General features: G+C 36.6%; 2 protein-coding genes, 1 long non-coding RNA gene and 1 pseudogene across 5 annotated transcripts; all 4 read right to left on the reverse strand.

Moving 5' to 3' along the window:
* The window catches only part of LOC149044143 (uncharacterized), a 280,943-nt pseudogene that overhangs the window by 101,020 nt on the left and 165,339 nt on the right, over positions 1 to 14,584 (reverse strand).
* Positions 958 to 3,063, reverse strand: LOC149044157 (uncharacterized). 2 transcript variants are annotated; one of them, XR_016187660.1, is made up of 4 exons: positions 2,927 to 3,063; positions 2,165 to 2,254; positions 1,636 to 1,718; positions 958 to 1,187 (listed from the first exon to the last, which is right to left on the reverse strand). It is a non-coding gene; the product is annotated as an uncharacterized LOC149044157 (long non-coding RNA). The 2 variants fall into 2 exon arrangements; XR_016187659.1 differs by lacking the exon at positions 2,927 to 3,063 and having other exon boundaries at positions 2,165 to 2,302.
* Positions 3,662 to 11,223, reverse strand: LOC113676612 (splicing factor U2AF 26 kDa subunit). 2 transcript variants are annotated; one of them, XM_027193289.2, is made up of 12 exons: positions 11,080 to 11,223; positions 10,402 to 10,489; positions 9,827 to 9,890; positions 9,615 to 9,667; positions 9,449 to 9,475; positions 9,023 to 9,155; positions 8,830 to 8,872; positions 8,431 to 8,460; positions 7,787 to 7,849; positions 6,538 to 6,576; positions 5,794 to 5,850; positions 3,662 to 4,725 (listed from the first exon to the last, which is right to left on the reverse strand). In XM_027193289.2, exons 1-12 carry the CDS (start codon positions 11,121 to 11,123, stop codon positions 4,572 to 4,574), a joined length of 795 nt encoding a protein of 264 aa, XP_027049090.2. In that variant the 5' UTR covers positions 11,124 to 11,223; the 3' UTR covers positions 3,662 to 4,571. The 2 variants fall into 2 exon arrangements, with proteins under 2 accessions (XP_027049090.2, XP_027049097.2); XM_027193296.2 differs by lacking the exon at positions 7,787 to 7,849 and adding an exon at positions 7,910 to 7,972.
* Positions 12,149 to 14,571, reverse strand: LOC113676638 (gamma-secretase subunit PEN-2). The gene is made up of 3 exons (XM_089209382.1): positions 14,449 to 14,571; positions 13,890 to 14,001; positions 12,149 to 13,015 (listed from the first exon to the last, which is right to left on the reverse strand). Exons 1-3 carry the CDS (start codon positions 14,500 to 14,502, stop codon positions 12,876 to 12,878), a joined length of 306 nt encoding a protein of 101 aa, XP_089065508.1. The 5' UTR covers positions 14,503 to 14,571; the 3' UTR covers positions 12,149 to 12,875.

Below are 14,584 nucleotides of genomic sequence, written 5' to 3' on the forward strand. Positions count from 1 at the left end.
TTGGAATTTGGTCTTCTTATTGAATTAGAAAATAATATATAGATTTAGCCAAGCCTAAAAGCGGAGCTCTTATTACTTTACTTTCCAGCCCTACGTTACACTGAATGAGAACTGAAATAAAACTATCTACTGGCAAGTCTTTGTATTATATTTCAACCCAACCATTTCCTCAACATATAAACACTATTACAAAGTAATTGGTAAGGGAAATGGAAAACTTGTGGCATATACACCATGTTTGAAATGCCATGACCATAGTAAGCTAACAGGATTGAGGAGGATGTATGTGGGAATAGGCTCTCTTGTTTGATGACTTTGTTGCATTTATGGCAAATCCAATATTCTATGATGAGCACTCAGACCTTTTGAATCCCCGATTCTGGAAAACCCTAATGCCAGTTTTTGTTTTCAAGCGCTTTGATTATTACGCTATTTGAATTAACTGAGTTCCAATGAAAGGACAATAGAGCAGCGATATAGTGCGTTAAGCCTTATTACATAGGCATGCAAAATTTCAGATAGGCCACAAGTTCTTTCTGTTTGTTTCATGACAAAGGGACCAACAGTTTGTCACTTTACAAAATAACTCAGCAAAGCGTATCTGAAGATTATCCATAAATGACGACCAGTTATATGAGACATTTGTAATCGTCAGTACTGTAGTAAAGTACAGTAAAGTAACCTAATGACTGACGGACCACACCCTTGAGAGCTTAATCTCTAATAACAAAAGTAATCCCCCGATCCTTTGGAGCCGGAGTGGTCTTTTTTTTGTTCAAATTCAACCCACATATCAAATGGAAGAACTTCCGTGGAGAAATTTAAATGATATTTTTCACTGTGCCTTTAATTTAACTTTAAGAAAAAAAAAGACGGATTCTAAGGAGAATTTGCGAATAAGGAAAAAAAAAAGAGAATAAAAAAAAAAAGAAAGAAAAAGAAGAAAGGAGAGTCACATGCGAGGAAAAAATCCGCGTTTATTTCAACTTTTCAACCCTAATAGAGATATTTCATGACATGTTTATTTCCTTTAGATTTCGTGGCTTTATCAAGCTTTGACTACTTGCAACAGCTATCTTCACAAATTCTATCTGGTTCTCCAAGCTCATCCACACAAAACTCCAAACAGTTCGGGTCACGGCAGGGGTCTCTGGCTACAACATTGAAGAATCGCTCCACGTCATTTTCTATCAAACAAAAGTTCCTCGTTTTAAGTGCGACACAAAACAACATTGGAACTACATGCAAGCTTAATATAAGTGTTGTTTACATCTCTTTGAAACCAGATAAATTAAGAAGGTCCCGTTTTGGTAGATATCAGTTAATTTCTATGTCTTTAAGCTCTTTTCTTTGACCTTTCAGAAACTTCATCGGAAGTGCAAATTATTCATCGAAGAAACGTCTTCATTAGGGTATGAAATGATCCTCATTGATGGGTAAGTTTTTTGAAAGTTCACTCTCATAGACAAAGAAACGTTTTCAAGTTCTAAAAATTTCCGATAAATTTCAAACACTGAGACTAAATTTCCAAAATCTGCTGAGTCCCTCGACATTTTCATCTTCCCATTTGAATTTTCTTTTCAGTCAGTTCATGATATACACCATTGATTTTGCGCATCTTGCCCATTTACTCACCTTGCTCAATAGAACGTGAAGTTACCGATACAATCACAACTGCCAAAACGATCAAGTACATAGTTTTCATGGTTGATATGTAACTGGAAAAAAAAAGAAAAAACTTCCGAACATTACTAAAAGCAGACACATTAGGGCCACAGACCTGACGCAAAGGTTTCGTAACTACACTTTTTCGAAATAACTGAGATCCTACGACGACTCTGATTGGTCGAGAATACTGCCAAGACGAGAGCATGTAAAACGCTTAGGAAGTCTTAGATTCCTGCATAATTCAGGGCAATATTTTGTAAAGCTATGGATGTCTTCTTTCTGTGTTTGTCTCATCTAAACATAAGTATGTTTGGGAGAGCTCTTATAAAGGTTTAAACGGAGACGCAATAAAAGCAAAAAACCAAAAACAATAACAAAAAAGAGAAAAATCCCAACTTTTCTAGGCAGATAAGTTTAACACTACCTTTACCCGATTGTAACCAGCTACAGCAATTATTTAGGAGCAGCAAGAAAACTTAAAAAAAATGGGTGTTACCGTTTGATTTTCGACCTACTTCAATCGCGCTTCTTTCACCAGGGTTTAATTACCAAAGCTGGAATTTTTTCGGGTAAAAATCACCAGGATCTGTTAAAAAATAGATTAAAAAGCAAATATCAAGTTAGAGCTTTGAGTCTTTGTACCAACAGTCGTGATGCACGCGGGCACATGAATTAGAAAACAAGCTCAGCGACCCACCACGTAGAAAGCTGTTTGAACACGCTCTAAACACCAATATGTCGTCTATCAGCTAATTTTCTCTCTTTTCTGGGCGTGAGAAACGCTAACGAACAGGTAAACTGATTGAATTACTATGACGTCACGAATCGTGTGATTGGTTCACACTGATAGGTCGACTTTTAATTAGCTTAGGCAGAATGAAATTAGAATGAGAAAAGTAATTAGTGAAATTCATAGAGAGAAAATTGACTGACTAAAAATAAATATAAAATTGTCATGTAAAAACGATTGAGTATTGTCTAGGTAAGAAATTACAGTCATTGTCTGCTTGAGAATGAGATGAGAAGAAGAGAAGCCGCCATATCATGTGGCTTTCTAAGTCACCTTTTAAAACATGGAATGAGCGAAAGACAGCCTTAGGATTTGCCAAGGAAATAAGCAGCGAGTTCATAAACGCCTTGCTACACAGCATTTCGGAGGAAGGTAAAAAAGAAAGCACCCCTTGGCACCCGGGAGACCGTCACACGAGGAAACCTTCACGATCGATCACAAGCTTAATCCCGTCAAGTTTTTACTTACTTTTCTTTCCCGGTGAAAATAGATTCAAAGATACATTTCTCTAAAATTTCAACTTGGTATTTTCTATTCTTTACGCGTATTTTGACACTGTACATATTTATTAAAAGTGGAGCACTTTTCCTTTACCGAATCCTTTCTTTGAGGCCGGTGAATGACACTGACAAAAGTTCAAGGTCTCCCGTCTCTCCTTAGAGCGTTTGCACGTCAAAATGAGCGATTCCCTGTTAATTCCATCGCCGTTGTACACTTATACTTCCAGGAATGTAATTTTTGGGGCTGATATTTCAGCCGTGAATTTGGTTGTATTGTGGCAGCCTTACAAATTCTTCTGTTTTGTCTTTGGTTGTGCTCCACACACAGAAAACGTCGTCATAATACCTCTTCCGAACTAGCGCTGTAGTTGCGCTCTGGGCGGTAAATTCCTTTTCATTTGTTTTTTTAACACGAGTATATTGGCAAGAGCAACCGTTTTGGTTTTTAATGCCGTTCCGTAAGTTTGTGAGGAACAACAATGAGTTTCCAGAGAACAACAAAACAAGTGCGCGCAAAGCACACTGGTTAAACGTAGCTCTTCAGGAAGTAAGGAAATCATCTTCTGTTAATCTGCAGTTCGAAAAGAGATTTTCATGTTCACTGTCGTTCACTAAATATAATAACTAATCAAAAAGTTGAACGCTTATCATTAACATTTCTTGACTATTCCCATTCGGCTTAACCTTTAAAACAAACTATAAATCTTTGGAAACAATCGTTTAGGATTGATTTTATTAATAGCTCAAATGGGTGTAAAAGCAATAATCTTAATCCGTAAATCGAGTTTGACCTTTTTCTCGCTTCCTTTGGCTTCTCACAAGTGCTAGCATCTTTCTTACAAGACAACTAAGAGTTAGAGCGATGAAACCTCAATTTCCTTCAATAATTACACAAGTGAGTTATCGGACAAATCACACTCAGAATCATTGTGGGAAATACGTCACGATATCTATTTAACCGATAGATTCCATGATACCGTGCGTCTGTTCTGTAATAATAGATCAGAGATGACGTAAAAATGTGGTAAAAACGAGAAAGTGGCTCACGAGACAAAGCTGCCTGTGTCACTGATCTTTTTTGCCACATTATGACATCTTTTGAGATCTATCACTTTTCAGAATTGCGGCAAAATGGAATATATTTGTTTCCACAAAATAGAATGAAGAAGTTTAAAGATGGAGATGATTATCAGGGATCACAAAGAAAACGAAACAACGATGGTAACACTAAAAAAGAAACCCACACCGTTTGTAACTTACAAATTAAACACTAGTTCATCTTGTTTCTTCCTCGTACTTAAGCGTTTCAATTTTCAGTTTTGCAACCTTCTGAGAACAACTGATGCGTTCAGGTGCGTAATAATTTGCTAGGAAAGATAGCCACTGGTTAAGAAGTAATTAGGCCAGGTGTCTCTCGCATCAATTAAGGTGTTACCTACTTTAAAACTGACAAAGCTCCTACAGGGAGTGAGAAAGAGTTTGTAAAACGCCATGTGACCGTAACTGGGGTCATGGTTCTAACGACTTATACAATACAAAATAACAAAATTTCTTCATGGTATTGCACAATTGTGTCTAACACTTCTGTTACGGTCATGTGACGGTACGTCAGTTCAGTGTCGACCTCTTCTATCACGATCACGTGGCGATCTATCGCGGCGTGGCGGTGAACGGGATCTATCCCGGCGTGGAGGGGATCTGGATCGGCGACGGGGTGGAGACCTGGATCGAGAACGACGAGTGTATGGAGGCGAGGGTGAACGAGACCTAAAATCCAAAACAAAATCGTTGATTTCGTACTTTAATTTGGATCCATTTATTACTACTAGGGGTAACCCTTTCACTACGAGGGAACAATGACGATCACGGACACTCACGTTCAAAGTTTTTTTACGAGCGTGAGACAAAAAAATTCTAAGCTTCCTCAAGGATACACCTGATTTAAAGCTTTCCGTGCTTGCAAGACTGGTCTGTAGAAGAGATGGAGAATCCGCGCTCTCTGATAACGGTATAAATTGGGCAAAACCAATACAACTACAGGATACTTATAGAACCTCTAGCGTAACATAGAGTGTCCCAGGACCTAGGTATTGCACAATCTTAATATTCTACTATGATCTGAGCTTTTTTCAATTCATAAAAGGTTCTTCGTTCTAAGTAATAAAAAAATCTAAAATATCAAAGTAATCTGACAATATTTAGGTTAATGGACAGCTTTGTCTACTAACATTACTTCTGGGGGCCAAACTTCCCATTCTTCAACGTTTAAGAAGAAAAAGAAGCACAACTTGGCTATAACTTTTAGGCTGCTGCTGATGCTTTTCTTGTATGTTTATCTATGATTCATTTCTGAGCTCAAATGGAAAGCGAGTGTCGTACACACCAGGAATAGAAGAGAGATGAAGTCGGAGAACATAGGGGATAAAATGAGAATCTTTTACAGAACTGAGTTTCATAGGGCCTTATTTACGGAGACTAACGGAACCGTTGCAGTGAAACTTTACTAAAAAGTGTATGAACATCACCAATAAGGAAGAAAAATCTTAAAGAAAATCAAGCTAAAGTGATCTTAAGGACAGAGACATATCATCACACTAAAAGAGAGCCGGATGATTGGATGCAGTAATAGTAAATGCAATGAAATCCGTTTATTACTTGAAAAGCAGTGTTTTAAACAGGGAGTTTTTGGTCTGTACATCAATAATTTCCCAAACATAATTTTTTTTCTTTAAGGTGACCAAATTGATAATTTTTCAGCTATGACAAGGAGGAATGATTGTAGAACAATGCGTTTCACATAACAAATCTTTGTGACCGTTTCTTATTTTTACAAACCGTGGTGGTGTTTCTTTTCCGCCAGGAGCGCCAGCAGCACCAGCAGCACCAGCACCTCTAATAAATAAAGATAAATAGATAGAAATGTTCACTTCACATGCTGTGGCTCGATCTGGTTATTAATTTTTTTCTCTGCACTTAGTGGCTGAGAGGATGGGGCTTTCAATAACATTAAAATGCATTAGGTTAATTGAAAAGATAATAATGAAAATTAATATCAAATAGGAAATAACAGGGGTTCTTAAGTATAACATCAAATTAGGACTTGCCGCACAGCTGTCGCAACAAGACAAATTAAGGATGCTTTTGATAGTACCAGTATGCAGGCGAGTGTAGTAGAGTCTTGTCAATTTATATGCAGGCAATATTTGAAGTTACAGAATACTGTTGGGGCACAAATTGTTTGGTAATGACATCGAGCCCCCTAATATGAAATACAGAGGTATTTCATATTGAATTTTGCAAGCAAGTTAGCAGAGCCATTATTGCAGATAGATGGATGCTGGGCATCAAATCAAACCTAAGCACCATTGTTCCCAATCAAACCTGCAGTTACTCTTACAGTACTGAGAAAGAAGTATGAGGGCTAGGAGACAACTCTTCATCAAACTAGTACTGTCACAGAAAGTTTAAGTGTTCAGAATTTAGTGAAGAGTCTCTTAACTGTGTATTGAGTTTAAGTTTCAAGTCTGGATAGGAATATTCAATCATTGTACACAAAAAAAGAAAAAGAATAACACATACTTTCTCCTGTTCCGCCGGTTACGGCCATACAGCTCTCGTCTGTATAAAGAAGGTAAACAATATTAGTAATATGTGTGTTGTAACCAACATAACAGTGATGCTACAGTAAATATCACTGGTTGGAAAGCTTTTAAGGAAGCAACCCACAATTTCAGGAGATTGATGCATGTATTTTACACTGAAAAATTAATAGGCAACACTTTACATTGATAAAAAATTTTTTGAAAAAAAAAAAAAAGAAAAAAAAAAAAGAGAAAAGCACAGGATTTAAAGCAGACAGTGATTAAAGGAGCTCAAAATGATGAAGTGCTGGAAACCTCTGAAAACACCCTTTTTCTTGTAGCTCAGTGGAAAGACTGCAGGGTTGTTTGTCATTGTTTGTAATTAGAGAACAGATCATAATGTTGTTTTCATCTCAGCGTGGACACTGAGATTCTTCTTTGGTGTAATCATAACAAGTTTGGTGGCTCACTATTTGAACAACACATTTTTAAAGAACACGCAGCAGATAGAATATTTTTTTGTTGATAAACAAACATCCTGTACCCATTACTTGTTTTGAATTGAGAGTTTGGTAACTTTCAATTTAAACTCAAACCATCCAATTATTAAAGAAGAGAAAAAAAAAACACACGAAGACTTCAAATATAAGAATGTTCTTGCAGTATATGCACCAGCAAACTGTTGACAGCCAAATCACCTACATTTGATCAGCCAGTTATCTCTATTAATCATGTAATTGCCATCAAAGAATGAATTTTGAATTGGAACTGACATTAAACATATTGGGAATCTGTAGAAAACACTTCTCAAAGGCCCAGTAAGAAAAGAGTATACTTAATGAGTCTGCATCAATTTCTTCAAAAAGGATCTGGTCATCATTACAAACTTGTTTGAGGGCCCCTCAAAATTCAGATGTTTGGAACCACTAATAAAACTCTTGATCCAAGATGGATTTGATTTGGAATGAGCCACCTAACAAAAAGACTAATCAGCAATATATTTGTGCAAGGAGAGGGGGGGGGGGTATTGTAAATACAAGGACTTTCATTTTCTGATGCTGCTTGGAATTTATGTTGAATCAAAGGTTCTGCTGATGATGGAAATGCCTTGGTGGAGCTAACCAAAATTGTCCATATATAAATTTTATTCTCATAATTGTGTAGGACGTAATTTTCCAGCATTTCCTGGCAAAACTTACGGTAAAATTCTCTGTTTTCTCTCCACCTGTGTCAACCTAAAAACTCACCGCAGTATTCCTGAAATGGGCCGCATGTGCATGAAGTTACAAAACCCGCCTCGAGAACATTCTCTAGGAACATACAAGAAGACTTCTATCAAACGGATTTAACGCAGTGAACAACAGGCTTACCGGCTGTCCCTTGAGATTGGTCTCAGATGCATGAAGTTACAAAACCCTCCTCGTGTACATTCACTGCATAACAGATCATGGGATCATACAGTCAGACACTGTCAGCTACGCTTTAATGCTTTTACATGAACTACGCAAATGAGGTTGTACAAGAGCTTAAATAGCCTTACAGTGTAGCACCTAAGCATACATGTAGTCTGCAGTGATATGTCCACTGGCAAACATTCGCCAGCCTTTCTGGAGAGGTCATAAAAAAAGCAAAATGAAGAATTTTGACATTTGGCACTAGTTAAGGTTTCATTACAAATAACCCTACAGAATATTTGATTTAATCCATCAAATTGCTGAGTATAGCAACTTAAAAGTAACATTCATGTATGACAATGGACCAAATATTTGTAACCATAATTCTAAACAGTTGATAACATCACAGAAATGCTTCTAACTTATTACACTAAACAGTATCTTTCAGTGACAACAAAATATCAAGCTAATCAATAAGATGACAGTCTGGTACTTACCCCATTTCATACTGTCTGCAACATGCCTCCCTGTAAAGAGAAGACAAAATGCTTTGTGAGGTTCGTGCATTACCACATGAACATACTGGTCTACGATGACTGTGATGGCTTCTTGTATGAATATTAGACCATTGATGACTTGAAACCAAACCTTTGTTGAAATCGTTAATGATGACCATCAATCATCACAGCAATCTAGGAAGCATCAGGAAAATGAAAATGCTCCTGATTTTCTAAATGTGTTGCTGACCATCCCAGACAATTAGGGAAGTTTACAATTTCAAGTTTTCATTAGTCAGAAACACTGGGATGGTTGCAAAACAGTGAAATTACTGATCATCTGGGATTTTGGAAACATACAGTGATATGAAAACCAGGCTTAAAGAAGATCCACATTACCTGAAATCAGTGACTGGAGATAACTCAGCATAAATGGGTTGACCTACAAAGAATGAAAACTGTTACACACTTTTGCACTACAGTGGCTAGACAATCTCTTTACAAGAACACTCTAGCTAATATAGGAAGTAAGAATTTATTGTTCTTAATATGTATTGTTTAAAGGCAGTTAAAGTAAGATTTTAAATCTCACCATTGTACCAACGATTGTCCAGATCATTGACAGCTTTTTCTGCATCTTCTTCATAGCGAAACTTGACATACACATTTCCAACTAGATGGTCTCCCAGATTATCACATACGTTCATCTCCTCAATTTCACCATACTACAAAAATGTCAGGATTACCAGTAATCCAGTTAGTACAAATCTCATTTAATTTTTGTTTACAAGTAGCCTTCTTAAAAAGCACAAGATGAAAAACTTAACCAAGTATGTATAGTACTTTTAAAACTAAATATGGTTCTCCTTTTTCCATTAAAGAAAGGAGGAAAGATGAAGAAAAAAATTCAAGCCTGTTCCTACTCAATAAGAGGAAAAGGAGGATGGTGCCCATGAAAAAACAATACCAAGACTCAAAATTAGCTTGTTAATATCAAATAATCAAATATTTTACATACCTTTTCTTCAAGCTCCAAAAAAACATCCTGTGTAAGAAAAACAATATTGATTAGGGATGGTACAATTTAATTGCCACTGAATGATATTAGTTTTTGTCTGCTTATAAATTGTAAAAATGTGAAAGAAGAATGTTTTCACTTTATACTGTATTTAATTAAGCCAAACCTCAAAGAATCTGTCATAATGTTCCTGAGCCTCTACATCAGAAATGGCACTACCTGCAATAATGAGACAAAGTGAAGGTTTGCTTTCCAGAGAAGTCATGCAGGACGAATTCCATATTTGCAAACCAAAACATTATTAAAAGTGCACTGTGGCGAAACTTAAATGTAAAGGAATAATTTAAAAAGCATTTTATTGCTTCAATATGAACTCACTTGTCCCATCAGCAACCTGAGCTGCACTCTGTGGATTCTGATACATGTTTTGAAGTAAAATGGTCTGGAGGAGAAGGAACAGTTAACATGAACAAGATAGTTAGTAAAGCATAGAATAAGTTATAAAACAAGAAAATGTCTTCAGTGTGAGTCATTTAAACTTCTTGCTCTCCTCTATATTAGTGAACTGTGATTTTTACGACTGACTCTGTGGTTGGCTTCACAAGTCAAACGGTAAGTGTTTGTGGTTTTAAAAGTCATTAATAGGAGAGGATGCATGTTCCATGACCAGTAAAAATATCAGTTGATTCAGAAAATTAGTTATTCATGTTAGAATAGTAGGCAGAGCTTTAAAATATAACTTTTAGCACTTGGAATAGCAAATTTATGAAATTTGAATGAGAAATGAGTCTTGCAGAGGCATGTCCCCAGTGTTATAAATGCAACAACTGCATAAAAAATTGTCACTTACAATGAAGGTTTACTTAGATAGTGTGCGACTACTTTTCACCCCTATGAAAACAATCATGGGCAGACTAAGAAACAGATGGCAAACAATGGAATTAACAGCTCACCTGACTGAATGTTGGTTTGTTGTGGAGCCTTGAACAGCGTTCTCCATGGCGACATGCACCAATTTTGAAGTAGAAAGAACAATTTACTCTGAAGAGAAAATCAACAATCCAATCAAAATAAAAACTTGAGAATGCTAGGAGATCTAAATTTGGACAGCCTCTCAATTGATTATACAGACAGTTCTTGCCTTTGAGACTATGGCTTTATTTTAAAACAGTATGGGTTTATACCAAAATCTTTCCATGATAACTAATGCTACGAGAAACTAAATACAATCTCCTTGAAAATATATGCAGTACGTCGTAGATCACTATCAATTATCACGATCACTTGAACCCATCATTTGTACCGTGCCGATAACTAAGCTAAGTTTTAATTTACCAAACATTTCCACGTTTAAATCTTAATTTACAGTCTTTCTTAGTGATACAACTTGGTAAGATAACTGCGTAAGGCTGAAAATTCACTTCAGAATCTTCGCGTAAAGATGATATAAGTCGATTGGATGAAAAGAATTCGAAAAGTCAGACGGCACACATTTTACTCTGCGGTGTTGCACATTTTCTAAGAAACAACAAAGTAATTTTAACACAACTAAGCAAAAGTTAGTTTCTAAACGACAAAATTTATCTAGAAAAGCTCAAAAATATATGAAAGATCGCTCATAATTTCCTTACTTGTCCTTTTCTGTTCCAAAGATCGAAGCCAAATACTCCGCCATGCTGGTTTTCTCAATTACCCAGGATTGTTGGCGAGCCTTGTTCCAGCGCGCAGTTTCTCTCGCCCCAAGTCTTTCTCGTCCCTGTCACCCTCACTTTCTCGCCCTCCCAGAGAGAGAAAGAATCAGGCTCGCTGAAAGGTTAACTGGTCGGCTGCAAAACCACCTGGTGCCAAACTGGGAAATATTTCCGTACAATCCTACTCTATTTTAAAACAGAGCAGTGGTCCCACAGGCAATCAATTGTATTTGCCATTGTTTAACATGAAAATATCAGGGCTGCTATATGTAGACACAGTCCCCTAAACAAAAGTAAAAGCTTTTTGTGCACATGAAATAGTAATTCTACATTTGCTTCATTTTTACTTGAGCAAGCACATAGACTTGCCTCATACTGGTCATTACCTTCGCCAAGTATTTTGGTGAACTAGGATCAAAAAGTATGGTTTGTTGGGGTGGATCCAATCCAGGACTATTTTATGGTAACTTTTGTGTTAAGTATGGTGTGTCCCTCAATAAAATGTTGATGGTAGTTCTTGTAGCAAGAATCTAACTAAGAGGAGGAGGGCTGTTGCGAGCCAGTCAATTAATCAATCAATCAATCATTTGCCATCACAAATTCATTGGTAAAATCTTTTGCTGATCATGAAATAAAATTGAAAAGGAACTACTACTGAGTTGTGCTAGGGAGCTTTTCTCAAATCAAAGTCAGAGATTTGAAAGGCAAGGCTGGGAAATTATTGAAATTAAAAAAAAGTTAAAAAAATTGTTAGTGTGAGAAGTATGCATGCTTTCTGCAACACCACACCACAAATTACAGGGTTTGAGGGATGCAAAGTTGTGATCTACACCTTTCCTTAATTTCCAAAAACCTTAGAAAATCAGTTTTTTCCATATGTTCCAGGTCAAGAAAATGAATTCTAAGAAAAGAAGCATAAAACCAGTCAAAAGCATGAATGAGAAAAGCTAATAACACACTTGCCATGATTGTGGAAGAAAAAAAAAAAAAATCCATAGAGCACACAGTCGACAACTCATTAACTGTTTAATAAAAAAACTTTGGGCTTTGCAGCAAATATTTACATTGTCCAAATGTGTCATATTCTACAACTTCTTCATTAATTTGTGCTTTAATTGGTCCATTTGTAGCTGCCATAGAGTCAGGAGGCACTCTCTCAGAAAGGGCTTCTTTTTCATTTTCACAAAACTTTTTAGGTAGAAGCATGAAACATAGCTTAAAACATTTGTTTTCCCACCCTTATTAAGAATACTGCCGTTTCCATCTTGTAATCTAAGGTCTTCAATCATTAAGGGAGGTACTTTTCTAGGCTTTCAATCCTGCAGCATGGAAAATGTTCATCAGAGCCAGCCCCCTATCAGCCAGAATGAGCAGTGTATTATGAACAATAGGATGGCCAATGCCTCTGCTGCAGATGTTTGGTGAATACTGTGACAAGTTCAGAGCATTTGTTATTGTCACTTTTCTGATCAATGTGCAAGAGTGATGTAGTATTTGATTGCTATCTCCCAAACTCTATCAAAGGAGGAACAAGAAGCAAGGGCAAAGAAGGGAAGAGCAGGAGGCATTGCAAGGAATGTGAAGAGTGGGAACAGAGGATTGGAGACTGATTGAATACCTCTGATGTTGAGATAAAAACAGTAATATTCCCTTGAAATGAAGATTTTAAACTATGTTTCATGCTTCTACGGCTGCAGATATACAAAATGTAAACAAAATTGCAATGTTGATCTGCTTTATGGTTCTCCAAGTGGTATGACAAATGAAATTTTGTCTCCAAACTCTCCCCAGCTTGCTCTATATTTCTGATAAATGATAATCCATGCCGTCAAACCAGCGAACCATATAAGAAATCCTACTGCTGATTTAATAACATCTGAAAGAAAGATATACCAAACTGTTGTTATATTCACATCCTCAACATTTTCATCAAAATTGAACTATGTTGTTTGTATTTTACTTTGGTATGCTACATGCAATTTAGCAATACATTGGCTTTAGTTCAACCACTAGGTGTTTGAGGACTCTTGTCTCAGAGGTCTAGTCTCTTAAATGCACAGTTGTAAGAATTGTCCAAAGATAAAAGTTGGTCCCATGTGGCATCCCGAGTTCACTCAAACACAGCCCTGATCAGTATAAATGGTTGCCATGATGCTGTATCTTTCTGTCTCAGACTATTGAGTAAACTGACGTGAGATTGGTTGAGGCCTATACCAAATAAACATTCCCTAAATCTGGACAATAGGACTTGTCAAAAATAACACAGGTCATTGTATCTCTCAGTTGGTATGTGTGCTATGATTGATCAATTTAGCAGGCTGTATTTCCTTGCACAGCCCCTTAAATTTAAAAGGTAGTTTAAACTGATATCTTTTCCCTCTATTTAAAAGCCAGAGATATAATATATATTGCAATAACCTTGTTTTCTCTTTTCCTACTGTATATCACAGAACCTTGCTTTTTCTGCTAGGATTTATGGCCTGCACACTCCATGGTTTGACCACAAATTACAGCACAAAAAACTTGGTCATTAACTGACAGTGGGGACCAAGAACTCCAGCAGTAAGAGGTATCGATACAGGAATATTGCTAGAAGATAATTACTAGCGATAAAAAAAAAACCTGTGAGAACTCGAACCTCTGCCACTTTTGAAATATAAAATCCAGCCAGAATGGGTGTTGCTATTGTGTTCTGAGAGTAAGTTCCCTCCTTGATAGGTGGCATTAGATTAATGTTGTTGTAAACTTACAAGATTTCAGCTTTGATTGTCCAGTGAAGGTTGGTCTGATGAACGCCTCCCTAAAGAACCACACTACATTGATAAACCAAAGAAATGGCAGCAGAGCGAATCCTCCTAAGAAATGTGTTGACGTGAATCAAGGAAAATAGAAACAAGCGAAAAAGAATATAACACAAAGAAAAATTACAACTCATTCGATACGTCTACATAGTCAAATTCTGGTATGGCGTTGTGTGTCGCCTTGCTGTAGTAAGTGCAATTTTCTATAATATTTGGAGTACTAAGTCTTTAGAGTTACCTTGTTCAACACTGTGAAAATACTTCCAAAATCACATCACATTACAAGAAAAAAGAAATAACAGTAAACGCTATAATTGAAATCCACAGCTAAAGTACCAAAGCAGGACTAACAAGTAATATGTCCTACAAACATTAACAATAGCATGGAGTGATTGAGATCAAACGTCTAAGCTTATCAATTCACAAATCCTATCTGCTAAAATTGACCACATAAACCAGCGTAGAACTACATGCTGTGACCATAGATAAAAAGGAATATAAATATGATATATTTTCTGCATAAGTTGACTTTCTCTTCATCAGGAACTTTCCTCAAATCCATCCTCAAGCTGTAAATATGAACGCTCTCCTCTTGTTCGACTCAGGAATCTGACGTGATGTTAGTATTGCACTCCCATCATGCA

The sequence above is a fragment of the Pocillopora damicornis genome, chromosome 6 (genome assembly GCF_964200805.1).
Source record: "Pocillopora damicornis chromosome 6, jaPocDami1.2, whole genome shotgun sequence".
Taxonomy (NCBI): Eukaryota; Metazoa; Cnidaria; class Anthozoa; order Scleractinia; family Pocilloporidae; genus Pocillopora; species Pocillopora damicornis.

Bases quoted from the DNA above. Each gene is read 5' to 3' on its own strand.
- LOC113676638 (XM_089209382.1), bottom strand. From the start codon at position 14,502: ATGGATTTGAGGAAAGTTCCTGATGAAGAGAAAGTCAACTTATGCAGA. The intron at 14,002-14,448 runs ATCATATTTATA...ACGTCAACACAT, and splicing joins TCAACTTATGCAGAAAATAT to TTCTTAGGAGGATTCGCTCT. The intron at 13,016-13,889 runs GTAAGTTTACAA...TCTTTCTTTCAG, and splicing joins ACAATCAAAGCTGAAATCTT to ATGTTATTAAATCAGCAGTA.
- LOC113676612 (XM_027193289.2), bottom strand. From the start codon at position 11,123: ATGGCGGAGTATTTGGCTTCGATCTTTGGAACAGAAAAGGACAA. The intron at 9,668-9,826 runs GTGAGTTCATAT...TCATTATTGCAG, and splicing joins TCAGGTTGCTGATGGGACAA to GTAGTGCCATTTCTGATGTA. The intron at 7,850-8,430 runs GTAAGTACCAGA...GTATGTTCCTAG, and splicing joins TGCAGACAGTATGAAATGGG to AGAATGTTCTCGAGGCGGGT.